The sequence below is a fragment of the Pinus tabuliformis genome, chromosome 8, assembly GCF_031772625.1.
Source record: "Pinus tabuliformis cultivar Carrire ecotype Pingquan chromosome 8, CPIR1, whole genome shotgun sequence".
Taxonomy (NCBI): domain Eukaryota; kingdom Viridiplantae; phylum Streptophyta; class Pinopsida; order Pinales; family Pinaceae; genus Pinus; species Pinus tabuliformis.
Genome location: NC_142294.1, coordinates 1,042,927,685 through 1,042,952,981, shown reverse-complemented (window position 1 = coordinate 1,042,952,981; position 25,297 = coordinate 1,042,927,685). Strand labels below are relative to the sequence as shown.

At 39.8% G+C, this 25,297-nt stretch overlaps 1 protein-coding gene across 3 annotated transcripts in view; it reads left to right on the top strand.

Annotated features, from left to right (window-relative positions):
• Nucleotides 1–6,987: 6,987 nt before the first annotated feature.
• The window catches only part of LOC149238917 (2-dehydro-3-deoxyphosphooctonate aldolase 1-like), a 459,022-nt gene continuing 440,712 nt past the window's right edge, over nucleotides 6,988–25,297 (top strand). For 2 of the 3 annotated variants that reach the window (XM_089373239.1, XM_089373240.1), the window contains exon 1: nucleotides 6,988–7,150. In XM_089373239.1, the coding sequence (XP_089229365.1) occupies nucleotides 7,115–7,150 (36 nt within the window). In that variant the 5' untranslated portion in view covers nucleotides 6,988–7,114. The remainder of the gene's footprint in view (nucleotides 7,151–25,297) is intronic. The other variant, XM_089373238.1, reaches the window with a different exon arrangement.

Here is a 25,297-nt window from a genome sequence, read left to right as displayed (position 1 = left end):
AACATGCAACCTAGATCATTTTTTGGGTGATAGCATAGTGCAATATGAGAACAATGTTGTAAAACCTTAGATATGTAAGGCTTTATGTAATGTAATGTTACGTTGACTTGGTCAATTTCAAAATTAAACATATTAAGAATAATAATTATATATTTAAATAATATATAATTAAATAATATACAATTAGAATTGAAAATTAATTATATACTTGATTTTCTCGGTGCCTCATTGATCTGAATTTAACATAGATCTATGCTAATTATAATTAATTTAGAAGAATTTCTTCAAAACATTATGAATCATAAAGACTTGAATAAAACATAAAAATAAATTAAATTAAAAAATTAAAATAAAATAGAAAGTAAAATCAATAATTATAATTATTAATAAAACATCAAAAAAATAATTTAATAAATATAATTATTAATAAAATATTTTTACTAACCGAAATTATATATATATAATTATAATTATAATTATAAAGATAATGAGTCTAGATTCATTTTAATTAGATATCTAGATAAGATTGAAGAGATAAAAATTTTCTTGAGGTGTAAACCTCTTTTAAAATGAAAAGAGATTTGATCTCTCTCCATACTTCATAGATTTAAAATGAACATGATTCTAAACTAAGTTTTAAAGTCTCCATAAACTTGTGTACAAAACATATATAAATCATTCTATACTTTTAGAACATAAAAATATAAACTTTATACCACCCCAAAAATAAAACAATAATTTTCTAATTTTTTTTAATACACATTATTTTACTTAAACATTAACCACATCTTCCACCTTAACAAAGAGTTAATAAAAAATAAAAAAATAACCATAATTTATGTTTAACTTTCCCATTCTATTAGGGGACAAGTAAAGATGAATCTAAGTAAAAAAATTATTTTAAAGTCTACGAGGCTAAAAATAGTCCATAAGAATATTATTTTAAAATATGAATATTATAACTATAACTACAACTATATATATTATTGAAATTGAAATTTATATATTAGCAAAAACCTTATATGATCAATATGTATAAATCAATCTGGGCCCTCTGCCCTCCTGCACCGTTCCTGCGTTCCCCTCTTGAATTCCTGTGTTTCTATGCGCTCGTCTGCTGCTGGGCGAGGCTAGTAAGTCGGGTTCGCCCCTATGGAGGTCCCGCGCTCGCCCTAAGCAAGCCCTTTCCCCCCCGCCTCCATCTGCCGAAGCCTTCTCTCGGCACTTGGCCGGTTTGCCATAGAAAAAAAAAGAGTGAAGCAGCCAAGTTTGTCAAGAGGCTTGAAGACATTCCTGAAATTTCCCTGCCGCCAGAGACTCCGATTCAAGTTGCCCTCTCCTTGGCTGAGCGGGCCCTCGTTGGCCAGTTCACCGGTCTATGGCCTTCTCCTAAGACCACTAAGACCTGGGTCAAAAAGAACTGGGCTCCTCTGATCAAGAGCAGCGTCACCTCTTACTTCTTAGGACGAGGGTTCTTCCTCTTCGAATTCACCTCAAAGGACGACAAGGACTTGATCTTTCAGAATGGCCCCTATTTCATGGGCCCCCAGGGCCTGTATCTCAACAGATGGACATTGGATTTCAACCTTGTAGTCGATGTTCCCATGGCTGTCCCTGTGTGGGTCAGACTCCCTAACCTCCCAGTGCATTGTTGGAACTGGGACTCATTGAAGCACATCGGAAACGCCCTTGGGAAATTCATAGATCGGACAAACATCAAAGATCAATATGATTGTGCCCGTATCTGCGTAGAAGTAGATCTAGAGGTGGGTCTCCCGGAAGCCATCAAAATCAAAGTTGGAAACTGGACTCATTTGCAAAAGCTAGATTATAAGCAGTTTCCTTTCAAATGTCGAAAGTGCCATGTCTACGGTCACTTCACCAGAGGATGCCCAACCAATGTGGAACCAGATAAGGGTAAAGAAGAAGGCTGGAACCAGGTCAAGCGTGCCAGGAAAACCCAAAAGCAGGTTGGTCCAAACGGAAGAGGTCCCCACCAGGCCCCTCCTCAGCAACCCCCTTCTAGAATGGATCAAGAAAATAAATTCGCCCCTCTAAGCTCGCAAATAGAGGAAACACAGGATCCAGACAATCAAAAATCAACCCCACCCTCTAAAGGTACCCCCTCTTCTCCCAAGGGGGCAAGCCTTGCTGAGAGTTCCAAAGGAAATACTATCGAAGTAGAGGAAGATGAGCATGAATCGGATGGCTTGGAGGAAGAAGGGGAAATAGGAGAATCCCAAGCTTCGATAAGGAGATCCACAAGAGGCCGCAAAATAGATCGGGAAAAAAGAGAGCAGGAAACTTTCAAAGATAAGCTCCAAGGCAGCCAACCAACCCTTGAGAAGCTGTTAGCATCAAAAACAAAGATGGCGAGAAACTAACCCCAAGGCTCCAAGGGAGCCAACCAGAAATACAAATGATGAAGATAGTCTCCTGGAACTGTAGAGGTATGGGGAGCAGAATCAAAGAAGAAGCCATCAGAAGTTTAATAAGAACAGAAGCTCCTGACATACTCCTCATCCAAGAGACCAAACTGGAAGACTCTGTCTTCCTTCAAGCTAGTAAGAAACTCTGGAACAAATGTGAGGCGAAAGCAATTTCAGCCCGTGGGGCTTACGGTGGGTTGGGCACTCTTTGGAATGCTAGCAAAATCTCAGTCATTTCTGAGACCCTCAACACTCACTAGCTGTTCTTAAAATTGTAGAACTTAGACTCAAAAGAGATTATTAGTCTCTTCAATGTGTACATCCCTATGAACGCTGGGGAAAAAAAGGCCTGTTGGGAATCCATAAGAAGCCAAGCAGACCTTGTTAATCTTGAGAATAACATCATTGTAGGAGATCTAAACCTCACTCTCTTATCACTATACAAGAGAGGAGGCAGCATTGTTTGAGATCCGACAAGGGAATGGGCAGAGAACCTTATGCAGGACTGGGATCTGCTGGACATCAAGCCAATCTCTGGTAAGTACACTTGGTCTAATAAAAGAATTGGTCCTGGCCACATTGCTGCCAGATTGGACAGATTCTTACTTCAATGTTCTTTTCTTCTGCTTGGATTAGAGGCTAGAGTGCATATTCTCCATGCAACAGTTCTGATCATAAACCCATCAAGCTGGAACTGGTGTTTCAACTTGACCTCAGACTAATTCCCTTCAGACTTAGCCTGCTCTGGGCTAAGGAATTAGAATTCATGCAATCAGTTAAGTGCATCTGGATGCAGCCGGTCAAGGGCTCCCCCTTTTTCGTCTGGGAGGAGAAGCTCAGAAGAGTGAAAAGGGCTTTGAAAAGTTGGGTCAAATCTCTGCCCAATCCAGCCAATGAAATGAAAAACTCCAATGCACTCTGGAAAATCATCATCTCCAAGTTGAAACAGTTGACATAACAAAAGAGATTCTAGACAAAGAAGCCCAGCTCCAACAAGACTATCACAAGGCTTGTCTAGCTAAGGAAGAGTACTGGAGACTTAAGTCACGCAACCTTTGGCTTAAAGCAGGGGACAAGAATTCTTCCTTCTTCCACATAAGCTCAGGCAAGGAAATGTTCCAACTCCATTTCTGAAATCAAAGATGGCTCTATCATTCACAAAGACAATGCAAGCATCAAAAAAGCTGCCTCCCTTCACTTTAAAACCTGTATAGTGAAGATATAAATCTGGACCAAAACTCTGATATGATGGACGTGGTCCCCTCCCTGATTACTGTTGAAATGAATCACCTTCTTGAAGCTAAAGTCACCAAGAACGAAGTCAAGGATGCCCTCTTTGCCATGGACCCAGATAAAGCCCCTGGGCCGGATGGATTTTCAGCCAGATTTCTTCAATCTTGCTGGCCGATTGTGGAAAAAGATCTGTACAAAATGGTTATTAACTCCCAAGCTTGCCAAAAAATCAGAGGCAGCACGAACTCTGCTTTTCTTGCTCTCATCCCCAAAGAGAAAGGAGCCAACACCATCAACAAGTTTTGCCCGATTTCGCTATGTAATATTGGTTACAAACTGATTACCAAAGTCATCGCTAATAGACTCAAGCTCATCCTCCCCAAAGTCATTCCAGAAAGCCAAGGAGGATTCATTCAAGGTAGACAGATAGTGGAAAATTTCATTCTGGTCCAAGAGGCAATCCACTCAAGCCTGAGTCGCAATGAAAAAGGTATGGTTGTCAAACTTGATTTAGCAAATGCTTTTGATAGAGTTAAGCATAGTTTTCTGTTGAAAGTCTTACATAAGCTTGGATTTGGTGAGAAATTTATAAATTGGATTCGGGCCTGCATTTTGGAGCCTTGGATTGCTCCATTAGTAAATGGCAGAGCTGCTGACTTTTTCAAAGCCACGAGAGGGCTCAGGCAGGGGTGCCCTCTCTCACCCCTTCTATTCGTTCTTCAAGCCTCTGTCCTCAGTTTTTATTTAGACAAAAAAATGATGGATCAGGAAATTGCTGGGCTTTGTATAGCAAGAGGTGTTAAAAACATAAATCATGCCCTCTTTGCGGATGACACCTTGTTATTGGGAGCTGCCTCTGTGCTTATAGCCTCCAGATTTAAAGGAGTCTTGGACGAGTTTTGTATGGTTTCGGGAAGCAGTCTAAACAATGGCAAATGCCATATCTATTGCTGGAACACCACTTCCAGCTTGCTCAATTCCATTTCCAAAACCTTTGGTTTCGCAGCCTCCTCAAACTAGACTTCCTTCAAGTACTTAGGCTTACCTGCATTTCTCAAAAGAGCCTTCAACAGAGATTGGCTCCCTCAATTGGAGAAATTCAAGAACAAGTTGCTTGCCTGGGGCTTTTCCTTGCTTAACATTGTTGGTAAGTCTGTTCTCATAAAATTGGTCCTTAACAGTCTTCCCTTATTTCAGTTTTTTGTCCTTCTGGCTCCCATTAGCATTCTTAGAAAAATGGAGGAGATCATTCAATTTTTTTTTGGAAGGGGGACAAGCAAAATGAGAAAAAGATTCTGCTAGTCAACTAGGAATCCATCTCCAAACCATTCTTGGAAGGAGGCTTGAACTTCAAAAATCTTGGATATCACAACATGCAATGGGAGCTAAGCTCATCTAGAGAATTATAGCACCTAACCCTGGCTGGGCACAATTATCTCTTTGGAAAAAATACTTCAAAGGCTAGTGCTCCCGCTGTCTAGATCACCCTTTTCTGCTCCCTAATTCGCCCTTTCTGAAGCTCTGTAACAAAACTTATCTACTTATTAATTCTCACGCCTACGGAATTCCCGGCAATGGAAAAATGATCAACCATTGGAAGGACATAATTATGAACAATGAGCCACTGGGAGACTGTCGCTCTCTCCAAGTGATGCGCGGATGGATGAACGGTGCCGAATTGCGTTCCATGTGGGAGATTTCAGTCTGGTAGGATTCATGCTGGGCTGGCTGGAACCTTGAAACGCCCCCAGATTTGTCTATAGAACGCGAGGTCCTACTCTCCAAGCTCCACGGATTGGCTCCAACGCAGATGTGAAGCAGGGATTCAAGAGGTTGGGGTGTGCAGGCTGGTGGTTATTCCGTTGCTCAAGGATATGCCAAGCTGTGTGAGCGCCCCCATGTGGCCACGAATCCAGAGCCGTGGAAAGGGATATGACATTATCCCTCCTTGCCAAAAATCGACTTCTTCAACTGGCTATTATGCCACTACAAAATTTTGACAGACGACAATCTTCAGAAGCGAGGTTTCCACGACCCTTCAAGCTGCAAACTTTGCAAGGTAAACCAGGAAAGCATTTCTCATATGATGCTTGAATGTTCCTTCACATTGCAGATTTGGATCGAGTTGCTGGAAACTTTGAGTTCCAGCTTCGCCTTACCTTTCTTCATTCCTAATTTTTTTGATAAATGGCTGCAAAGGTATCCGGGTCCTTCTCCAAAAAACAAAATTATGAGCGCTGCTTGGTCTTTTCTCCCTAAAATTATCTCTTGGCAGGTTTGGCTTGAGTGAAACAAAAGGATTTTCAGAAACTGCGAACAAGACGCCAAGCTAGTGGTAGTTAAAATTAAATGCTAGTTAAAAGAGTGCTTGAGAGACCATAAAGATGATTTAAGTCTTAGCCAACAAGATATAAATTGGGGTTCTTCTCTCGATCTTCAGTTCCAAAAAATTGCAAAGAGTATCTCCCTCCCAAAAGTATGGCAAATAAGGGCTACAACAAAAGAGTTCCAGGGATGGATTGCAAACCATCATAGACACTTTCTATTTTTTGATGGGGCTGCAAAGGGCAATCCTGGAAGAGCTAGAGCTGGAGGAGTCATATTGAATCCAGCTGGTTTTAGGATCCATAGTTTCACCTAGGGTTTGGGCATCGCTTCCAGCATTCAAGCTGAGGCTTTGGCTCTTTTCCAAGGACTCAAGATTTTGAAAGTGCTGAACATCAGGGAGGCTAATGTTATTGGAGACTCTCAGGTTATCATTAACACTATGGTGACTCATTCTAAGCCAATGGACCTAAGGCTAGCAAGGCTGATTCACATAATTACAGACCTTGGAGACTCTTTCCAGAATTTGAATTTCTATCACGTGTTGAGAGCCAATAATAAGGAGGCAGACATTGAAGCTAACAAAGCAGCTCTTCTTACGACTGGAGCCTTGCTTAGAGGCGAACATGAAATATGGGAACCAATTCCTTAATTTAGAAAGCTGTTATGTTTTATTGCCTACTGTTAAATCAGTTTGTTTGTATTCACAGTCTTATAAGGTTGTACAACACTTCTGGAATTAGACTCAACTTTTGTAATCCGCTCTTTGGCATTAAGGCCAAGTTTCTAATATATCCACTACCCGTTTCTATAAAAAAAAATAATAATATATAAATCAATATATACTTTTTAGAATCCCAAACTATAAACCTTATTCCACCACAAAAATAAAACAATTATTTTTTAAGGTCCTTCGAAATACTCTATTTTAATGACAGATTAACCGCCATCATCAACGTTAAAAAGGAGTTTATAAGAAATAGAGAGGTGAACCATAATTTCTTTTTACTCTTCCACTTTAAGAGGGTATGGTGAAGCCTTTTGTCACAAGGCCATCACATTGCAGTCTAGTTTGCTAAATTTCAGACATCTCCGAATTCGTGGGCTCCGTCCGAGGAAGGATCAGCATGGTTTCCCCTTCAGCATTGTACAATCATCTCAAGGTATGTGATTGTCTATGCTTCTTTATCATGATCATATATGTTATGATTGTTCTTGTAGAGTCCTTTGATGGATGATTAAAGAGTATTGGAATCTTTAGTTCACCCACAGTAGCAGCTTGGCACAGGCAGCAGCATTCTAAATATGATCTATGTCCTGCATTATGATTATGTCTTTCAAATCTGTGGACTACCTGTACGCTCACACTCACGGATCCATCCTGACCAACACATTCCTTCTCATTTTTCCGGGTCACACTCTAGAGGCGGCCTTGAACATGGATGAATTAGACAGGGATGGATCATTAGTGTAGGTTTTATTCCCGGGAGAATGGCAGGGATTCTTCTGTTTCTGTTATAAATGAACCGGCTTACATACATAGATGCGAGGAGAGTCTCACGACGCGAACATGGATTCTCTCTCTCTCATACACACAATACCCTTTGCAGTTAGGCTATTAAATGTGCTACTGCTCTTGCAACATCGCTCTCCCTAAGCAAACATAACGTTTACTTACTAATTGCTGATTGTTATCCCCCGCAGCTAAACACGCAACCACCGAAACGAACGGCTGATGAAGACACCCACCTACATTCAATTTCCTCCTCTGTTCTCTTATGAGTGATTTGTCATCTCTTTTAACGCCGGAGGCAAAATTTGTAGCTTTGTCAGAGCTACGAGATCTTCTAAGCAAAATCTTCAACCGCCACCCTGCATGTTCCCAAATGCTTGGAAGCAAACCTGGAGACATATCTTCTACTAGTTACCTTTTACTACATGCAGCATTGAATCATCCGTTATATCAGCAATCCCACCTCAAAATAATACATCACTACTCGCAAACTCCAAGTGTCCTTCACAACCATTACATTGTTCTCCATGTTCATCATATTCACTCTTCTTGAGCAAGTCTAAAGCCCTTATTCTACAATCCCAGGCTATTTGCCGCTGGTTCCCACAATAAAGCATTTCCCACCCACTCTTATGCCCATCAGTTTCTTGCTGCTCACACCAAAATTGCCATATAGTGAATGTCATTTGTAGGTCCTTGAGAATTTTGCATTCTTTATTACTATTTAATAAGAGCTGCCACTATTGTATTCAATGTTTAGGATGGTAATTCCTTATTTCTACAAGATGACTCATTAAGGATTTTAAATTGTTTGATGCGATTAGCCTATGTTCGTCTTATGACATCTTGGAATTAGAGATTTGTGATTGCAAACTTCCATGCCTTCAAGCCAAATAACATTTCCAGAACTCCCACACTTCTATGGATGTTTTCATAAGATAAACTAATTTATATGCATAGCCCAACCCAATAAGTTCCTTGACTCTGCTATCTTTACCTTCCCAATTCATTAATGCATCTAGATATCTAGGCATAGGACATATACTATAAACTACTTTCCAGACACCTTTATTGATCACATGCAATTGCATTTTCACCTGTCAGGTCATAAAAGTTGTCAGTTGTAAACTCTTTCTCTATAGAAACAAAAGCATTATTTTACTTGGCCAAGCCACCTCTCTCTCAATGGGATGTGCTACCATCAACTACTTTCGACACACCTTTTTGTTAGATTTCTACAAACCTAGCACCCGACACATAATTCCTAGCAGAGAGCTGATCTACTAAATAAATACACAACTAGGTTCCTAACATAAATTCAGCAGAAACAAATTTAAATAACCGATCACATGAAACAATGATGTCGAAAAACCATTTCTGATCTACAAATAATTACTTGTGATATTATTTACCATCAGTTTAGCTTAGTCAATTTTCATCAAACAATTATACATCAGAAATTCAACCAATAGCAGTGATAAGAAAGTAGAGAGCACAAAAACAAGAGACACCAATGTTTAGGTCAAAGACCAGGGCAAAACCCCACAAGGGGGAAAACCCAATCAAACCTTTCCTTAAAGAGATCCTTCAACAAGACATCAATACATAGACAATACTGACCAATCAAGATGGCTTCCACAAGTGCTAAGGTCCTCTTCACAAAGTCTTCCAACAAGATCACAAACAAGAGGCTGATCCTCTCACCATACCACAGAAACAAAACTCAGGTCTCTTCCTTCTTGAGGCTCAGACTTTAGATCTGTAGAGGCACAAAAATTCTGATCAATTTATAATTCTGGAATAGCTTCAGATCTCAGACTTGAGGCAGTTCTGAGTTAGATCTTGACAAATCACAATTTTGGAATAGCTTTAGATCTCGGACTAGAGGCAGATCTGAGTTACATCTCGACAAATCACAATTCCGGAATAGCTTCAGATCTTGAACTAGAGGCAAATCTGAGTAAGATCTCGACAAGCAGATCAGATTTCATATCACAAGAATAAGGAGCAGATCTTGGACCATCAGACTTCAGATCACAAGAATAAGGAGCAAATCTTGGACCACCAGACTTATATAATGAGCAGATCTCGGACCACCAAACTTGACCCACAGCAGCAACGAATCAATATAGATCTCAATGAAAGATAGAAGAGATCCTTCTTCACTTGATCTAACCATTGAACCCTTCTTTAAATACCTTCGCTTAGGAGAACAAAATCTTAATGTTGCGATAATCGTGATTAGGATTAAATCGGCGCGGGTCCTGAAAAAGAAAAAAATCGGTAAAAATTAGGAAAAGAAGAAGAAGAAGAAGAAGAAGAATTTTTTTTTATTTTTATTTTTGGGTTTGATCGCGATTAAATCACATTTTCTTTCAAAATGAAAAAATCGTCCATTTAATAGGCCGATTTAATTGTTTTAGGGAAAAACTCGCGATTTTCGCAACAATGGAACAAATGAGCAATGTATGTGTGATCGAATTGCTTGGCAAGGAGGACAAATGAAACTCTTTATATATCCATCATGAGATCCGAATGGGTGCCTTTGTAGAAAAATTGACTTGACCATCTAGAAGTGCTGATTTGATCTGAATGAGTGAGTTTCTAGGTAGGTCGACTTGACCATCTAGAAGGGCCCTGGCCAACTTAGCACATGTGGAGCCACTTGTAATTACAAATAAAATAATATTTTTCTTCTTTCCAAAAAATACATTTTTGACCAAATCAAAAGCATGAAGATCATGCTAGAAACAATAATAATTTGATCTTCTCAAGTAGAATGATAATAAATAATTTTATGAAGATGACCATAGCTATAATTTCAACAAATGACACAAACAAATTTCTGCCCAATCAAATCAATTCATCCTTAAAAAATGACTCAAAACCTACTTGGGTTTTTGTCTTGAGATAATGGCCCAACTATGAAAAATTCAGAATACAAATAACCTGGATTTGATCCAACAGATTTGCCCTTGATCGGTGCTTGATCTTTTCTATAGATCTAGATCTCTAGCCTTTCTGCATTCCCTCAAACCCAATACATCGCTCATTGAGATGCCTCTCTGAATCTTGTGTTGCTATAGTATGTGTTTCTCCTCTCCTCAACCTTACTTTTATAACTTAACACCAAGCTAAATCGCTAACCCTAACCTTAATCTCAAAGAGATTAACGATCGAGATTAGATCTTGCCTCACTTGAGATCAATGACTAAGATTAATTTTTTTTTACTAAAGTAAATTACTTTAATTTTCCTAAGTTTATTTAGCTCAATAAGCCAACATACTAATATGTGTTTTTTCCTAAGTTATGCTTAGTCTAAGCTAGATTACAACTTGTTCACACTTGAGCAAGAACAACAACACTCGTGCTTGTTAATGTCTCATTGAAAATGATGAGCATGATGGAAAGAGGGAAAAAGGACCCTGATGGACATGATGTTGAAACATCTAGCTGATAAGTCATTCCAAAACACATTGATGATTGGAAGATAAAGCATGTGAAGAGGCTGGAAGGAGAGTTCGTTTGATGATATTGATCTACACCAATTATGGTCTCATAAAGAAAGAGTTGACTATGACAACTCCAAGGAAGAAGATATTGTAGCTTTTGAACTAGTTCATTCCGTGGGCACTTTGATTGAAAAGTGAAAGCATGGAGATATTTTCTTTTACAATATGGAGATGGACCATGCAAAAGGATTTGATTTCAAAGGAAACAAGTAAGCTGGATTTGACAAGAGGCCATCATGTTGAGGTAATCATGATATTTATGTTTTTGATATTGGTTACCTGGTAGATATATGGTTTTGCTACTTGGAAGAATGTTGTAGAAATTCATAATGGCAGTTAAAGACTCAATTCAAAGAATACATGGATTGAGTGGATGGTTTTGGTAATCCTTGAAGGAGTAAGCTATAATTGAGCCCCACCTTGATTGGCTCAATATAATGCCTTTATTGATGATGACCAGAGGAAAGTGATATGAAAGGTTGATGGCCTAAACCCTGTCACAAAATAATTTTTTGCGCAATATAATGAAATGCAAAGGAAGAGGCGCCATGAAGTTACTAATTGAAGATATTCATGAACTAGTAGCTGATATATTAATGAAGTTTGTGACAAGATAAAAGGCTTGTGGTTATGTCTTCCTAGTTAAAAGGAAGTAAGAAATCTCCTCTATGCTTGAGAGGGAGTAAGTAATCTCCTTAATATTTGAAAAGGAGCAAGGATCTATTCCTTGATTGAGAGGGAATGAGGATCTCCTCTCTGATGAGAGGGAGAAATGTTGGACATTATATTCTCTTCTTCATGTATCATGCACTAGGTTAGGACTAACTGCATATGTCTAGTGAAGACCATGGAGGGATAATGGGGTTTGGAGGATTGAATAAGCATCTAAGATTTCCTCGAGGATAGAGAATCCAAGATAGGAAGTAGACTGACACTCTTTGAGGATTGGACAGGTATCCAAGACAAGAGTTGTCGAAGAGGACAAATATTCTTTAAGGATTGGGAATCCAAGATAAGAATAGTCCTAAAAGGACATACCCAATGAACATCCAGATGGGGTATGTACCTTAAGAAGTAGTGTGGTGTCTCACATAAAGCTTCCTAGCATTATGCTCTGATTGATATAAATAGAGCTTGTCAGTTAAAAACCTTACCATGTTGACAATTCTGGTTATGATTTTGATGGTTAAAGATGGCTTATCATTCCAACTCTTCTTATGAGAATATTTCAGTTTGAGAGTATCCATGTCCTAGGTGTACAATTGTGAATACCTCCCTAGTTAAGAGGGAGTGTTGGAGAATGTAACTAAGTTCAATCTTCATAATTTGTACCATTATTGATTTTATATGAAAAGAAAAGAAAAATTATTATTATTATTTTTCTAAACAAGCATGTTCTTCATGTTTCTAGGTTTTTGAGTCAAAGAGTCAAAGTCCTATTTGGACCTATTGTAAAGAAAAAGGAAAAATAATATTTTAAATATGTAATTTTGGGTCAGAAACCCCTCTAGGTGTCAAGTTGGCCTACATGTCATGTCGGCCTTGCCCTAATGGACATGTCTATTCACACCCCTCAGAATTATATAAGTAGAGGGAAGATGGAGCTTATTTGGACACACACACTTGATGGATTATGGTCTGAAATATCACGGAGAGGGCAGAGCAAAAGTTGAAGAACGAAGTCTGAAAGAAAGGATATCATCTTGTGCTAGAGTTTGAGGAAGATCTGTCTTGGTACATCTCTTGTTGCTGATCTCTTGCTGATGAATGCACTGGAATGAAGGAAGGTTTGACTTGGCATATAGAGGTGGAAGTTTTTGTGGTTATGGGTCTTGGATATCTCATTTGTTTTGATTTGATAAGAAGAGAAATTTATGGGTTTTCCCCTAGCTTGAAGCTTACATCTTGTGTTCTTTTGTTTATGTGATCTTCACGTTTCAATTTTGATAATTGTTTGATGAAGAAGAGCATAATTAAATAAATAAGAAATCAACTAATTTCAAAAACATTTATCAAGGTAAGGAAAAATCTAATTAAATCCCGAAGCCTCATGATTTTCCAATAGAGGGTACTAGTACAGTTTGATTTGAGAGGGAGTCTAGAAATCCTTTGTATCATAGGGATGTCCTTTACATACTTAGGCTCAAGAAGAACCTCATTTCAATTTTAGCATTGGAGGATAGAGGGTACGAGGTGACCTTCAGACAAGGTACGATTTTTAGAAAACTTTCAGACTCCAAGGTGGCTAAGCAGATTGGGGTTAGGCACAAGAGCCTGTACAGATTGCAGTTTGAAACAACCACAACATCAACTAGTAGAGGGAGCTGTGACTCAAGCAAGGAGCCTGGGGAGTTATGGCATAGGCGCATGGGGCGTTTGCACCATAATGCGTTGAAGATTCTCAAGGAGATAGCGATATGGCTGCTATAGTGTAGCGTGGATTAGCATGAGGTGTGTATGGGCTGCACACTTGGCAAGTATGCCAAAACCTCTTTTCTTACAAAGATAATAGGGCCAAGGGTATTTTGGACCTTGTTCATTCAGATTTTTGTGGTCCTTTCTCTATTAATTTTTCTTAGGGCTATATTCTTCTTTGCTTTAATAATTGCATTTCATTATTTCGATATCATAACAGTATTCAAATTTACTTCACTATTCAACAACATATGCGACTATGTAGAAAGAACAATATCATCATCAATGCAATGAAACATAAAGGAACAATAGAAGAAAAACATTCACATATAGATACACTGGGATTGGTCGGAGACCAGGACAAAACCCACTATGGGGAAAACCCTTTCAAATTCTTCTTCTTATTAGATTGCCAATGAATGATTCAACAAAGGAGAGTACAATGATCCATATTTTCAATCATAATCCTATCCAACAAAATCAACTAATCAACATCCATAAGATGAACCCAAATAATCAAAACCTTGCTTCAGATGTCGGTGGTCAACTGTCACTGTCTGCAGTCAATTGTCGAACACTTCGATTAACTGTAAAACCAAACCCTAGGTCCTAACTACACAGAGAAATTGTCGTGCATGCAGCTGAAACCCTTCAACCACACGCATAGGTCTGCATGCCTACAGTTGTGACCGAAAACTACCTATGTCATGCCTGTGGTCAGAAACCAAAACCCTAGAATGTTCGTGTGAGCTTCAGACCCTACAATTTTAGACCTGTGCGAGCCAATCTCCATGGACCTGCCTCAAACCTGTGTGAGCCAAAACCAAGAAAGAGAATAGATGAATGATCCAAGATGATGTCCAAAGGAAGTTGAGGTCACTTGTATTTATAGCCTTCCAAGGGTGTTCAATTTTCTTTAGGGCCAAGCTGATCAAATATGCACATGTGGGGCTGAATTCAAAATTACACTTTTCCTTGTCCAAATTGAGCGCTTCAATAGCCAAAATTGGTCCTCTCGAAAAGAGGAAACTCGTCCCATGGTTGGAATTTGTCACTGAGCTGTCAAAATAACATTTCCTCTCAAGTAGGGAGAAATTCCAGTTGCATCATGTAATCATCACAAGAATCATGTCATCAAATCATATCCAATCTCAAGTATTTCGTCATCAAATGTCATCACTGCTCATCTCTTCTTATCCCAACTTATCTCTTGATTGTCTCTGCTCATATGCTAAAAATTCTCGAATCTAAAAGAAGAAGAATTTGACATCAGAGGGGAGCTTAAGCTACCACCCTCTATCACATCGGAGAGCACACATCAATCCGAAACAATATTAGGGAGCACATCTCCACCTGGAATCTCATGGGGGAGCAAAACATTTTCAACCCCATATCAAGCAATAGGTGATACAGGACATCAAATCAAACATTACATTAGAACACAATATATATCAGAAAAAGGATACCTTATTCATCTTCCCTCTCATGGAGGCAGCAATCACAAGCCTAAGCTTGTCTCGTACAACAACACCAACTGAAGGTATCTCGGTCCCAGCTATATACAGGATTCTCCCCCAATTGGATCAATGTATCCCTGTCATATCCAGAACCTACTCAAACAACTCTTCAAAGAGCTTCTTCAACTTGCCTCACAACTAGTCATGCCAACAACGTCGTACTCAACCACGGTCGTGCTTAAAGCTACGAACTTCTCATCCAAAAATATTGTAATAGATCTCATAATAAGGTAGCACCCAAATGTGCTCATCCCAAACAACATCAATACATCCATGCAGTCACATATTACAGGAAGAATATCTCAGACCAAAAAAATTGATCGTCCCATGCAAATATCTCGAAGGGCGCTCGACGACAACTCAATGGATGAAGCGACTCAATCAGGTTTTATGCAAAACATATATATGTATGGACGAGTGTTCACATGAAACATCAATGCTTCAATCAACTATCAGTTGCCAAGTTAGGTTCAACAATACTCTTCATAACTTCTTGAAACTTAATTGGAGTGTCCAAGGATTCGCATTTCCACTTCCTTAAATAACTTCACGATATATCTTTTCTTTTCCATACTTCAAAAAGTAATTCATCATGCCGTGATTCTTCATTTTATCTTCAGAGGCCAACTCCCTCTTACTTTGATCATCAGAGGCTCATTACCTGTCAAGAATAGACCATCAACATATATAACCAAAAATCAAAGTCATACCTTGGACCACTTTTGAAGTAAAGGTTTGGATCGACTCATCTTCCAGCTTCACCAGATAATTGTTAATGCAAACATACCAGGCTCAGGGTGCTTTCTTCTGTAATGTTCCTAATTAGGAAAAACAATGATATACAAAGCAAAATTATACACGCAAGCACAAAATTCAGAAAAGTAAGTGAACATCCATGAAATATCCAAAAATCACCATTCAACTAAGTTGTTTTATTAAATACTTGGAGCAATAGTACAATGGTATGGATGGAATGCACCTGGGCTTGCCTCAATGGCAAGCTTGACAAGACCCAGGTGAGGAAATACAACGCCCAGATGAGAGAGTGAGCTACTCCAAATATGCCATGCACTGCCCTGGAAAACTTCATTTTCTGCTAGAAAGATACTGCTGAAAGACCCACCTTCAGTGCTCAGAAAATTATGCAAAATTAACCCCGGACTCCTCTCAAATAACCCACCAAAACCCAAATAGGGTTTGGCCTAGTTTTGACTGTCGAAAATTGGCCCCAATTACCACGTTCTCATCAACTGGTTGAAAAATATGGCCCGGTCAACAATCCCTTTGTAACATTCCTCCAATCACTCCAAAAATACTGAGTTTCACCTCCCAAATGATCTCCTCAATTCTCCTGGCAAAATCCAGCTCCCAAACTCTTCCTCCAATCTCCCACATGTACCCAGAAAGTGGTTCCTGCATAGGCCCCGAGTGAGTAAATTTCGTTCTGCCTCAATGCAACAATATCTGACCCCCAAACTCCTAAACTAGCTTGTCTTTCCCTTAGAGCAACTATACAAATTTTCTCCTGGAAAATGCCTCTTGGAAGATAGCTGAAATGGTTGGTACATGGTCCCTTACTGCGTCCTCTTGGAGTACGAAGCTGACTGAGAGAAAGGTTGCACGATGTACCCTGAGCTCCTCCAGTCTCCCCTCCAAATTGGTACAATCTTACCTCCCTAGGGTGGCACTCGTAGTCCACCGAAAGAAGGGTGAGCTCTCCCCTTGGAAAGCTTTGCGCTGAACAACACTGTGACCCGACTAAGCAGCTCGAGCAACAAGAGAAATGTATGATTGACAAAAGACCCCAATAGCTGCTAGGCCCCTTCTATTTATAATTTTTGAGTTGCCTTCCCATGTGGGCCCCTCCATCAAGCATTTCGACCTCCTACCTTAGAAAATCAAATTTCCCTCTAAGGAAATGCATACTTCATGTGGTGTGGCCCCCACATCTTACAAACAAAAATATTTTCGGCCTCCATCTCCTAAGTCTTAGCCCAAAATTTCGTGGGTCCCATAATAAACAAAATTGCCAAAATTGTGAAAGTAAATTCATGGAAATTATTCTAGGAAGGGACATTACAACTTCATACAATGCTTTATGCAAACATAACACTTGACCAAACCAATATGCTCAGCCTTACAAAAATCAATACTGTGCAATCAAAATGACCAAGTCAGCGTTATCAAGCTTTAAATGGCAGATCAAAACTAATATCAAAATCATAAAATTTTTGCCAATATCCCTATGACAAACTCTTTGGACCAAGTATCAGGTAGAGCTCACATCCAAATACCGAGTTACAACAACCTTTTATTTACAAAGCACTATCCAATCAAACTTTATGAAGCCATTCTTATGATCATAGCATGAATCATTTCTATCACTAAATATGAATGCATACATCAGAAAGAAGTCATATAAGTTCCATCCATTAATTGTGAGATTACTACATACTGAATCACAAGTGTTTATACTTCAACCAATGTGTCAATGCCAATGATACCAATACAGAATCACTATTTAATACCAATATTAGTCACAGAAAGTCACTGTGCCCACCTAGCATTGTTATCAAGGCAAATCATCAGTTATCAAGTCAAAACTCTAATTTGTTATCACTGAATTCAACCAATCCTAAAGCCAAAACGTATCTATGAACCATCAAGCATCATGTCAACTCAATGAACGAGGTTAAATTGAATGAGGGAAAAAAATCAAACTTTTGCGCCATGGTGGTTAACTGAAGGGGATTTTTTCAAGGAGAAAAAATTGAAAAAAATATTTTTTGGACTTAGATCAAAGTTTATTCAACAAATTCGAATTTCTTCTTCTAGATCAAGTGCCAGGATTCAGTTTTGGCATGAATCAAGCTTCAACTAGCCGTTATTCTCTAGGATCAAGTCAAATTTGTGCACTTCACGGGACCTAGCCATTTTCCACTTGGAGGGGGATCTAGGTCTCTCAATCTTCTATAAATTGAGCCTAAGGCTCCTCATTGTAAACATGTTTGGATGGTGTAATTGGATGGGTGCTCTATAATATTTTCTCTGATTAACAAAAGCAAAAGTCTTTGGGGGCATATCTATGGTGTTCTTCTTCAACTTCTTGTGGTAAATTTTTCTGATATTGTGCTTATGTTCTTATAGTATTTTAATTTTGTTATTTCCATTTGCTCTTGAAGATTCATCTGTGTATAGTTATCTTGCATCGTTGTTCAGATCTGGAGAAACACACTGGGCGGAGCAGATCTATTGGTTTTCGGTTAAACCGTTAGACTACTCTATCATTGCCCTATCCAAATCTCTGTGGAGCTAACAAATATCTTTTGAGTGTGTAATTTTATTTTTATTTTTGATAAGATCTCAGTGACTTGGGTAAGTTTTAGTTGAACCAACCAACTACTTGAGGAACAAGAACTGAAGAACCCATGGTGGGACTCTCAAAGGATCATCATAATATCGCATTGAAGGGAGTTTTTGCCTTTTACTCTACCAAGATCATCTATTTAAAAAATTAAATCTTTCACTTATTTTAAAGAACTTTCATTGATCTATCTGCTATTTCTAGAGCTCTTGTTTGATATGTGGGCGGAGGTGTCCCCATACCCATAGATTGGACTTGTAAATTATTTGTAGATATTTTCTATCATTTTATTGTATATTTTGTAAATATATTTTTGTACATATTTTATACAAACTCTTGTACATATTTTTGAGATATCTTTGTATATATTGTGTGGTTTCATTTGTTTTTGTTTGCAGATCTAGATCAAACTTCGGATCTCTCCTAATTTTCGGATTCATGAATAGATCTGGCTTTTGAGCAAATAAGGACAGGTTTTCTTGAGGGCTTAACCCTCATCCCATCTCGGCTTGGGTTATAAATCTTTATTTGGGCAAATTTTTGGAGGCTGCAAGCCTATATTTCTAGCATCTGCTCTTAAAGCGAAATTTTTGGGAAGATTTAAGGGTTTCTTTCTCTGACCCTTTTTGATTGCAGGTTTAGAAATACCTTTTCAAGTAAGCCACAGGCCTACAGATCTCAGAAACCTCGCTCTTCATATATATATATATATATATATATTAATTTCTGATCTAGTGTTTCAATTTTTTTTAAAGGCATTTTTATACTTGCTTAGACTAGCCTCTTGGAGGCGATTATTTGAGACAATTTTTTGAGGTATCTGGTTATAGCTGCAAGGTTTCTTTTGAAGAAATTTTATTGTGATCCATTGTCATTCCACTAATCTCTGTATTGCAGAACGATCTGAGGTAGATTGTGGAAGGTTTTAGCTTTGTATTTTACAAAAAATTGCCAGCAGTGGCCCTGATCTACTTGTGGAATTTTATCATAGTCACAGAATTTCTGAGCCTTATTTTCTAAGCCGCAGGCTTCTTAAGGTCTCTAAATTGTGTCTCTAATTTATAAGCTAACCCTCGGTGTTTTTGCAGGTTTATATTCATATGTTTGAAGGGTTTCATCACTCATTTTTTGTTTCGGACTAGCCTATCTTGGAGCTGATCAGTTAAGACTATTTTTGAAGGCTAGCGGCAAAGCCTTTGAGGCTTTATCCCTCCTAGCCATGAGCTTGAGTGGGCCACAGACCCTACTAATCTGAAGCATACCTATTTGAAAGATTTTTACATTAATTTTTAAGAATAAAAGGTCTGAAAACTCTTACATTTTGTCTCACATTTGATCAAAATTTGGCCTTTCCTTGCTAAACAGCAAGCATTAAGAGACTGGAATATCATTTCTATAATTATTAACTAACCATTGTTTTTGCAGAAATGTTATGTCATTTTTGTGAGGGTCTGCCATTTGACACTGTGAGGGTTCATTCGTTTAACTTTGTGTCTTTGCAGAGACTGAGAAAGCTTTGTTTGGAGGCCTAACTCTCTCATGCCGCAAGCCTAACGCCTATCTTTCCCACCTGGTGCGAAAGGTTTCTATAGGGCCTGAAGTATTTGGTCAATTACATAATATGCTAAAGCTTGAAGCCTTTGAAATTTAATAAAATTCCCCTTGACATTCAACTAAATTTTAATTCAAATCTGAACCGATTTTTGGGAGCTGGCCTTGAGGGTTTGGGCTTGTTACTTTCCTGGCCGTAAGCAGAGTTTGATCATTGGTGTAAAGATATATTTTAAAGGTCTAATATCTGTTTTGCAGGTGTATACATCATGAAATATCCAGCCTCTGTTATAGCTGTGATTCATCATACTTGAGAGCATCAAACCATAAGAAGTCACCCTTAGAATTTAATCATAATTTAACTCAATTTTTTGTGATTAATTTGAACTAGGCCAGGAGCCATAGCTGCCTCTAGATCCCTCAATCCGGGAGCATTTATTGACTGTCATTTGATCTCTGTGGAGGCAGTGAGCTAGAGAGGGTTTGGTCCCTTGTTTTGAAGTTTTCTGTTCATAATTGTTAGTGGATCAGCCTTGCAGGCTTGAGGAGAAAGTTGTTACTGAGTCTCCTTATTATTGTAATCTCCTTGAGTTGGAAAAGAGTCCTTTCCTCTTGTATTGAAGGGCCTTTTTCATTTGCAACTTTAATAATAAACTAAGCTTTTAATTTGGGGAGCTTGGGACGAAAATCCCATGGTGTAACCCCCTCCTTGTTTAAAAGGGAGGACTCTTCTTCTTGGTCAGTTTCTCTTTGCTTTAGCCCTCATCATGCTTACTAACTTTTTCTTTCATTGCTAGCTAGTTAGTTCTCATTTGCATTAGTAGTTTTCTCTTTTCACTGTTTGCAATCTCATTTGCCATTGTTTAATTATGCAAATTCTCTTGTTTAAATTGTCATCTTAATATAAGAGAATATCGTTATAGTATGTTGATTTTTGGTAGCATCGGATGTGCTTTAGCCATGAAAATTGGTGGAGAGGCTAAGGCACATGAGATCTCCAAGACCCATAAATCGTTTGGGTAAATTCCACCCGGATAGAGAGATATTAAAATAATTAATATTTTCAATGGGGTTTCTATGTCTAAACTTTAGGGAAATATAAATAATGTGTATTAATATAAAATGGGTGAGAAAGTTCTAAATGACGAGGATCAAGCCAAATCTAATCTTAGTTGTTTGTTAGGGACTTAATCTCGGTCATTTAATCATCAACATGAAAAGTATAAGAGGAGGCTTGAGGGTCAGTTGGAGATACACCAAGTTGATCAAGAATTCGATTTTCTGGTGCAGGGTTTCCTGAGAAATCGAGTTAGTGATTTGTTGCAGCGAGGGGCAGTTTGGTAGAAGGCCAAGAATACATATTAGAGAAGCAGAGAAAGTGTCGAAGAGACAGAGTAGAGCCTAGGAAGGCTGACGCAGAGGCAACCAAGACTGATGCAGAGGCTGAGGAGGCCAGCGTAGAAGACGTAGAGGGCCAAGAGGTTGACGCAAAGGCAGCAGAGCTGCGCAGAGGGCTACAAAGCTGACGCTGGGCAGAAGGGTTCGTGGGGCAGACTGAGCATTGAGAGGCATACGCAGAGCAGAAGAGGGTGACACAGTCCCTCGAGGGTGATGCGGTTCTAGAGAGAAGCTTGGAGCAGTTTTTGCTGTCCAACTAAGACACTGTCGAAATCGCTGTGGGATCAATCATTCAGTTGCTGATCAGCTGGACTATTTGTCTCCAAGGAGAGATACTTTTGCCAAGGAAAATCTCTGAGGGGTGATCCATTTCTGGCACCCTAGTTGTATTCAGAAACTGCATAATAATAAAACCCTCATATCTGTTGCATCGGTTTTCTTGCATTGGGTTTTTCAGGGGATGATTGTCCAAAAATAACGGTATCCCTTGAGTTGTCTTAGTTTGTTTCAGTTACTGATCTGTATATGTGTGAAGGCTACATTTGTGTTTATTTCGGTATTTATATTGATAAGTAACTTGTTAATTGAAAGAACAAGTAGGAGATAATAAACCAGATAATGCAGTAGGGATTTCTGATGTGTTAGAGTCAAAATTTTTCACATGGTATCAGAGCATTGTAGATCATAGGAGGACTGAAGACACCAACAGAAATCTGAAATTTGTAGTAGTAGCAGCTGTCCCGAGAGACAACGCTGTTCCAGAGCAGAAGCAGATAGAGAAGAAGTGACATAGAGCCTGCGTCAGCGTTTCGAGCCAGGAAGAGGGTAAGTGCAGAGGCAAAGAGGGGCAGATCAGACCTACGTGTTGATTTGTGGTAACATCAAATGTGCTCTAGACATGAAAATTGGTGGAGAGGCTAAAGCACATGAGATCTCCAAGACCCATAAATGGTTTGGGGAAATTCCACCTGGTTAGAGAGATATTAAAATAATTAATATTTTTAATGGAGTTCCTAAGTCTAAACTTAGGAAAATTAAAATATCAATGGGTATTAATATAAAATTGGGTGAGAATGTTCTCAATGACATGGATCAATCCAAATCTAATCTTAGCTGTTGATTAAAGACTTAATCTCGGCCGTTGAAGACTCGTCAGGAAAAGTATAAGAGGAGGCTTGAGGGTCAGTTGGAGATACACCAAGATTGATCAGTGAGTTCGATTTTTTGGAGCAGGGTTTGCTGAGAATATTCAAACAAGTGATTTGTTGCAGTGAGGGGCAGTGAGTACATCGCAAAGAGGCAAAGATAGTGCCGGAGGGTTAGCGCAGTGATTGAAGAGGCTGACACAGAGGCAGCCAGAGCTACGCAAAGGCAGCAGGAGCCACACAGAGGCAGCTAGAGATTGTGCAGAGGCTGAGGGGCCTGCGTGGGTGATGCAGAAGGCCAGAGAGTTGATGCAGAGAGGTAGAAGGCTGACGTAGAGGGTTTTAGAGCTATGCTGAGGCTAGCAAGGTTGACGCAAAGCCTTGGAGAAGCGCCGAAAGGATTTTCGTAGGGCAGACTTGCTGAATATCTATCTCCGAGAAGAGTTATTACTGCCGTGTAAAAATATCTGTTGGGTGAGCCAGTTTGGCACCTTATTTTTACTCAAGAAATCTGCATAATAATAAAACCCTCAGAATTGCTGCATTGTATTTCCCGCATTGGGTTTTTCCGGGGACAATTGTCCAAAAATAACGGTGTCCCTTGTGTGTTTGTCTAGTATTTCAGTTGCTGATCTATATATGAGTTAAGGCTGCATTTGTGTTTATTTTCAGTATTTATATGTATAAATAACTTGTTAATGGAATAAACAAGTAGGTGAAATAAACCAGATAATGTAGTAGGAATTTCTGACGTGTCAGACTTAGAAATTTCAACATGGTATTAGAGCGTTGTAGATCATAGGAGGACTGAAGGCACTAGCAATATCAGAAATTTGCAGTAGTAGCAGCTGTCCCGAGAGATGGAGTTGCTCCTAAGCAGAAGGCCGCTGTCCCGAGAGACAGAGCTGCTCCTAATCCGAAGGCAGTAGAGAAGGAGTGGCGTAGAGGGTTTGCATCATCATTTTGAGCCAGAGATAGGGCCAACGCAGAGTTGGAGAGGCAAAAGAGGCTCACGGAGAGCCACATCATCTTACTCAGCCAAGTAGGCTTGATGCAGTTGGCCAGGGGAGTGATTCAGCCTTTGCTAGGATTGCGCAGAGCTAGAAGGCTCAGTTTCTTCAGTTTCGGGGCCTAGGGAGCTATGGGCAGATTGTGGAGCTGGTGGGGTGCTGTTTCTGTTGGAGCAGAATAGTACCTAACGGGACAGAACCAAGGTAGAGGGAGTTGTTGCCTTGATGAATTTCTAGCCAAGAAATCCAGATTCGAGTTGCAGTTGCAAAGAGGATTGGAAAGGAGCGGTTCGACATTTGGTGGGAAGATTTCCAACAGGGAAATCAGGACTTAGAGGGAGATTTCTAGGAGGGAAGTTGAATCTCAGGGGGAGTCTAGAAGAGGAGTGGAGATGACAATGAACAGACTGAGGGATCAGGACAGGTTGGACAGGGCCTCCAATTTTGTCATCTGGAAGGCCAATATCCTGTTAGTCTTGGATAAACATCGCATCAAGGGCTTCGCCTTGAGAACCGTGGCTATCCTAGTACACCCAACTGATAATGAGAAGTATGAGAATGCAATGGCGAAGGCAAAATGCATAATCCTTGATGGGGTCAAGGACCATGTTGTACTACATATTGCCGAAAAGAACACGACAAAGGAGATGTGGGATACTTTGACAACATTGTATCAGGGCACTTCTGTGCAGCGGAAGATGCTATTAGAGAATCAATTGCGGTTGTATCAAATGCAGAAGGGGGAGCAGATAGATCTATACCTCCTCAGATTACAGGAGATTTAGGACCAACTTACTTCCATAGGGGCCACGCTGGATCAGGAGTTTATGGTGAGGACAACCTTGAATGCAGTCTCCGAGGAGTGGGAGACATTTGTCCAAGGCATTTTGGGCAGAGCTACCCTTCTAGGATGGGAAGAGATGTGGGTAGCTCTTCGCTAAGAGAGATTAGACGGTTGACCAAGGCCGGGAGTAGCAGCAAAGGAGGTTGAATCAAGAAAGAGGAGGAGGAGGATGCGACTCTGGCATCTACGAGACAGTAGGGGAAGAGGAAGAAGGACATGTTCAAGATAAAGTGCTTCCATTGTAGGGAGCTGGGTCATTATGCAACCCAGTGTCCTAGGAAGAAGAATAAGGGAGAGGCTTCTGACTCCAAGGCAGCTCCGGCTAAGGCAGAGAAAGAAGTCGAGATTGATGATGATTGTGCCATGAGTGCTCATGCACCTCTAGAGAAGAGGTAGGGTGACATCGAGCTGTAGTCAGGAGGACTACAAAAGATGAGGGGTAGGATCCTTGAGGTGCCCAAAGTCTTGGATCATATTCGGCTACGGGAGCCTCAAATGATAGTAGCAGGATGACGGATGTCGGGAAGAAGCAGGATGCGATGCAGCAACAAGGCAGTGCTGAGTGCAGAGGTCTGTAACAGCGCTATGGGGTTTACAATGGTGCAAGAGGCACAGTGGGGGTTGCAGCAGTGCGAGAGGTACGTAGGTGTTTGCAGCAACGCAGAGGCAACAGAGGGAGCACAAGATAACAATAGAGGTCGCTTCAACATCAGGAGGCTTACGGACTGACAAGGATGTCAGGATTTCGATAGATCAGTTACTTACATGTCGGTAACTGAGTTGCAGTGCAACAGTTAGTAGTGGTAGTGCTATGGGCAGCATGGGTAGCATGTTGAGAGGGAACTGCAGTACAAATGTAGCAGTGGTAGTGGCAGAGACACAGGAAACAGTACAGGAAGCAACAGTGTAGTGGATGTTGGGTAGCAGGGCAAGCATCAACATAGGTACTAGTGTGGAAGGATCAGTGTGATGTTCAGTGGTGGATCATTACTAGAGCACATTCCTAGCTAAGAGGGAGTGCTGATTTGTGGTAGCATCGG